This window comes from Penaeus japonicus, unplaced genomic scaffold (assembly GCF_977035675.1).
Source record: "Penaeus japonicus unplaced genomic scaffold, GWHDUDI00000001_assembly GWHDUDI00000023, whole genome shotgun sequence".
Classification (NCBI taxonomy): domain Eukaryota; kingdom Metazoa; phylum Arthropoda; class Malacostraca; order Decapoda; family Penaeidae; genus Penaeus; species Penaeus japonicus.
In genome coordinates, this window is record NW_028234425.1 from 10,542,232 (window position 1) to 10,547,231 (window position 5,000).

A 5,000-nucleotide genomic window follows, 5' to 3' on the forward strand; every position below is an offset into this window, starting at 1 on the left:
TCTATTTACAAGTGTCTGGAAGCAATTACAAAATATTTATATAACAGGGAAGAACAATCATCATGGCAGCTTAGATCAAGCTTTTACCAGGTTTTCCCCGGCAAAAAGTCTTCACATTCACACATGCATGCACATTCCATCCATTGTCACACAGTCGACCTTTTGTGAAGGAAACTTTCACAGTACCAACTTAACATAGTTTCTATCATGTATATTTTAACCATTACATTATTCCCCCTCTTCAGCAATAATTCTTTGTATAAAAAAAGTATTTACAATTCATTCCTTTACACAGGCCACATGTTATATCCCCTCCCTTTCTAGTGAATATGATTTTTTTCAGTTGGAAAGAAAAGATCAGAAAAAAATAAATTATGAAAAGAGAAAGAGAGAGAGAGAGAGGATGTAAGTATGAAAAATTTAAAGACACCAATAGCCCACATCAATTCATTATGCATCAATCAGTTCCTGAGAACAACCATGAGAATAAAATAGTAGTTGAGACCTCACTTTGTAGGAATAATTACATATATCACTAATCACATATTCCTGGACAACAAACATATACAACTTTTTCTCTTGCTGGTTCAAACTCATTAGTACTATTACCAAAACTAAGAGTCTTACTCGATAGATAGACAAGCTTGTCTTGCTGGTCTACTTTGAAAAATGGTCTACTAGAGCAATATCCATACTTATCATTCCATAACTGATACAGTTCATGGGATGCTAAAGTTTTTGAAAGTAATGAGAGTAAAATATTCACTCACATCCTGTGTCTCTGGTCTAATCTCACTAGTGAGTTTTCCCCCTATAGCACTTTTACATAGCTGAATACTATTTTACTCTATTCTCTGCTAAATACTCCTTTAAAATCATGAGTTACAACTGCATGTAATTGCTACAGTAATGGCTAGTCCTTTACTTGCATGATGCTAATGATATCTGTATTATCACTCATTGATTATGGTGGAAGACATGTCAAGGGAAAGTTTACACAAGAAGTAGTGTCAACTTGATGCTTGCATGTGTCATCATAATACCTATTCATCACATGGATCTTGTCAAAGGAGACATAGTTATAAATAATCAGACCTCAATTAAAGAAGGGCTTATGATAACAAATAACTTACAAGAAATACTTGTAGAGGTAAAAAAAGTTGTATAACAGTTAAGTATTTGGCAAAGGTGACCTATTCTGATTAACAAAGTCAGTCATTCACATTTAAAGAATGCATTAAACTACTTTTAACATAAATGGTTACATAATTAAAAAGGGGCAATATGCTACAAAGTAACTTACTTCACTTTCCTGATTCACCCCAAATAAGGAGTCTGTGCTCTTTATTTATATATATATATATATATATATATATATATATATATATATATATATATATATATATATATATATATATATATATAATATATATACATATATACATATATACATATATATGTATATATATACATATATACATATATATATATATATTATATATGTATATATATATATATATATATATATATATGTATATATTATATATGTATACATATATACATATATATATATATATATATATATGTATATTATATATATGTATATATATATATGTATATATGTATATATATATATATATATATATATATATATTATATATATATGTGTATATATATATATGTATATATATTATATATATGTATATATATATATATATATATTTATATATATATATATATATATATATATATATATATATATATGTATAAGTTTTTGGTGGTAGTTGGGGGGGGGGGGCAATGCCAAATCATTATGCACTGTTAAAAATAAGGAAAATTTAAGGTTCTGTACTTTTTCATTATTCTACACAAAATAACATCACACACATGCACATATACATCAGTTGAAGAAAGAAAATAAGGTTAAGGAAACTAGTAGAAAAAACAACTTTGGACGCAGAAACATAACACTGTACGTACAGTTGAAAGTGAAGGCTACCAAAAAAATCATAAATAAATAAATAAAAAATAAAAATAAAATGGCAGAAAAATTAGCTCACCACATTTTTCTGCAAATATTTACAACCTATTACTTGCCATGCAATGGAAAATTAATCGCAAAAGCTCTTAAGTTATTACCCAAGAGAAATAAGTATCAATCAACTCCATGCAAAATGCATTAATAGTTAATCCTTAAATACCAAGCATGTGAGCTTTAAATATAATATATATATATATATATATATATATATATATATATAATATATATATATATATATATATATATATATATATATATATATATATATGTATAGATGTAGATGTAAAATAGATATAGATATAAAAAATAATGATAAGAAGAAAAATAGACAAAGAAAATAAAAAATGAGGAAGAGACAAGCTAAATCATACTATTAAACTTATTAGTCCTTTGCCACCATAAAAAAAATTCAAACATAATACAAAAGTTTTGAATAAGTGATAAAAATGAACTTGAACTTTTCTTATTTCCTTTCCCAGCTCTTGCATATCTAGTTGCATGACATAAAATAATCTCCAATTGTCATTTTGTATCATTTTCACCATAAAACTATAAAAAGTTGAAATCTTCTGCCTCTATAATAATCCACTCTTTAATGTGAGAAAACAAAATACTACATCTTTTAACACATGTAACAAATAGAAATAAATTCTCAATCTTAAAGATTTAATCATATTCTAACAACAACGGATGAGAAGGAAAGGGGAAGAAAAAAATGAGGGGATGGGGGAAACACACGCACTCAAAAGTAGAAGAAGAAAATATATAACAGAAAGATAAAAAGGGGACATAACAATATGAGTGAAAGTGCATCTTGCTTCTCCATTCACATAAAGCATTATGAATGAACACTTATAAACATAACATTAACCCTAGACATGAGATATGTGATCTAGTCTGCTTTCTTCTTGCCAGGTGGAGGCTGGTGGATTGAACGAGGTCTTGTGCCGTTCTTGATGCTCTCTTGGTAAGTGAGGAAAATCTTGGCGTACTCAGGTTTCCTCTTGGCGTGGGCTTCGAAGTCCTCTGTTTATGAGAGTGAGAGAGAATGGATGAGGATAATGTTTATATAATATCAGACTTTTCAAACATTGTCTTTACTCAATGATGGATGATATATACTTGCATAATCATATATTGCACAATACTGCTACATTTGCATAACAATATGAGGCTTATGTAACTATCTGATAGTTATCCAATAATATTTTGTTTAATAATGACTAAATGTTTCTGCAATAACTATATGCTTATGATATAATGAAAACATCCTTGCACTGCAAAAATAAAATAAATAGATAAATAAAATGAGGGGTTACAAACCATAAGTGATATAGCCTTTGCTATCCTGATCTGCTTGCTTAAATATCCTGGTGGTCTCCTCTGGCGTCATGTCCAGTGATGCCCTAAGAGCCTTTATAAGGTCATCTAGGAGAATGTGACCCTTCCCTCGCCGGTCGAAGAGCTTGAAGGCCCACTTGAGAGTGTCTTCCGTGTTGGCTGGCTGTGAGTACTGGCAGTATCCTATAAGGTATTCACGGAAGTCTATTGTGCCGGAGTTATCCTGAGGCGAGAAAGATGTGCGTGAATTATTTATATGAAGAGAAAAGATTAAAAGAGTACCAAAAATTTAAAATACTTACCTTATAGATATGAATGAAAGAACATACAGTTTGGACATGTATAAATATCTCTAAATTATCATGGTATATACTCTTACATCATTTATTTTTTCATGCAGATTCTAGAAGTGGTGAGTCTTTTGTGTAAGAAAACAAACCTTGCACAATGGTGAAATTAACATACCACCTTTTCATCACTTTGAATACACTAGTAAAGGGAAACTATAGTCATGTCTATGCTAATGGCAGAGTAAACAATTCATATTTTGGTAACAGAATGGGAGGCATTAATTATATCAAACATAATTTTGTAAGAAGCATATACTGAACGACAGCCTGTGCCTACCATTAACCCATTGCAGATGGTGTGCCTAACGATCTAACTGGTCGTCAGGGTGGGTGGTCTATGACACTGGGGTCACCAGCTAAAAATTAGAGGGACGGGTAAAGGGTTTCCTCCACCCTCCAGGTAGCGCAGACTTGCCTAAACAATACTTTTCCATAAATCCATCATAAAATGTGGGTTTAGGCTGACTTTGGAATCCTGTAGTTCTGAAGCTAGCGCCATTACAGTCACATTACTTAATGACTGTGTGCACACTTCAACTGAGAACAGATCCTGAAGTCGTGTCATGTACGCATTGACTCCTGTCTTTTGGGCCTAATCCGTGCAGACATGTATATCATAGCACCCATATGCAATGGGTTAATAAATTATTAAAAATATACTTAAAGGCCTCTGTATACGACTTATCTCTTGAGCTTAGTGTGCTTAAAAGGTCTCTTCTAAAGAAGGACTTTTCTGTGATCTTTACATCCGATATTCCTGTGCTTCATATGTAAGCAATGAAAAAATGTTTGTATTTACCTGTTTCTCACTTGAGCATGTTATGTTACAATGTACAAAATAACTGATTATGCAGAACTGAAATATGGATCAAATTTATAAAAATTCAGAAAACAAACAATGCAAGCAGAAACAGTAATCTTGCAAATGGAGTTTATACTTCTCGCTAAAGCTAAGCATAGAGGTTATCCAAGTGAGCATGTTGTGGGTAAAAGCATGAACTAAAATGCATCCTGGTGTTGAGATTTTCCATATTCATAAAACTGATAGAAATAAATGTTTAAAATGGAAGCACCAACATCAGAATATCTATAAATATCTACAATTCATTAATCCTCAACTTCTTTGCTATCTATCTCGCATCCTCTAAAAACAATTATCATCCAATTTTCAAAAATATTATATCAGCTTTCAAAAGGTAGAAAAATATCTAACAAGACAAGTTTGTCTTCTGTAAAGCTTGCTAGGTGAATCTTTTTCTGTTAGATAT

At 30.8% G+C, this 5,000-nt stretch overlaps 1 protein-coding gene across 3 annotated transcripts in view; it reads right to left on the bottom strand.

Moving 5' to 3' along the window:
- Positions 1 to 5,000, bottom strand: part of LPCAT (lysophosphatidylcholine acyltransferase) — a 74,455-nt gene that overhangs the window by 716 nt on the left and 68,739 nt on the right. For all 3 annotated transcript variants that reach the window (XM_043014288.2, XM_043014289.2, XM_043014290.2), the window contains 2 exons: positions 3,365 to 3,605; positions 1 to 3,067 (listed from right to left, as the gene is read on the bottom strand). The exon at positions 1 to 3,067 is cut by the window's left edge and continues 716 nt beyond it. In XM_043014288.2, coding sequence (XP_042870222.1) covers positions 2,934 to 3,067; positions 3,365 to 3,605 — 375 coding nt within the window. In that variant the 3' untranslated portion in view covers positions 1 to 2,933. The remainder of the gene's footprint in view (positions 3,068 to 3,364; positions 3,606 to 5,000) is intronic.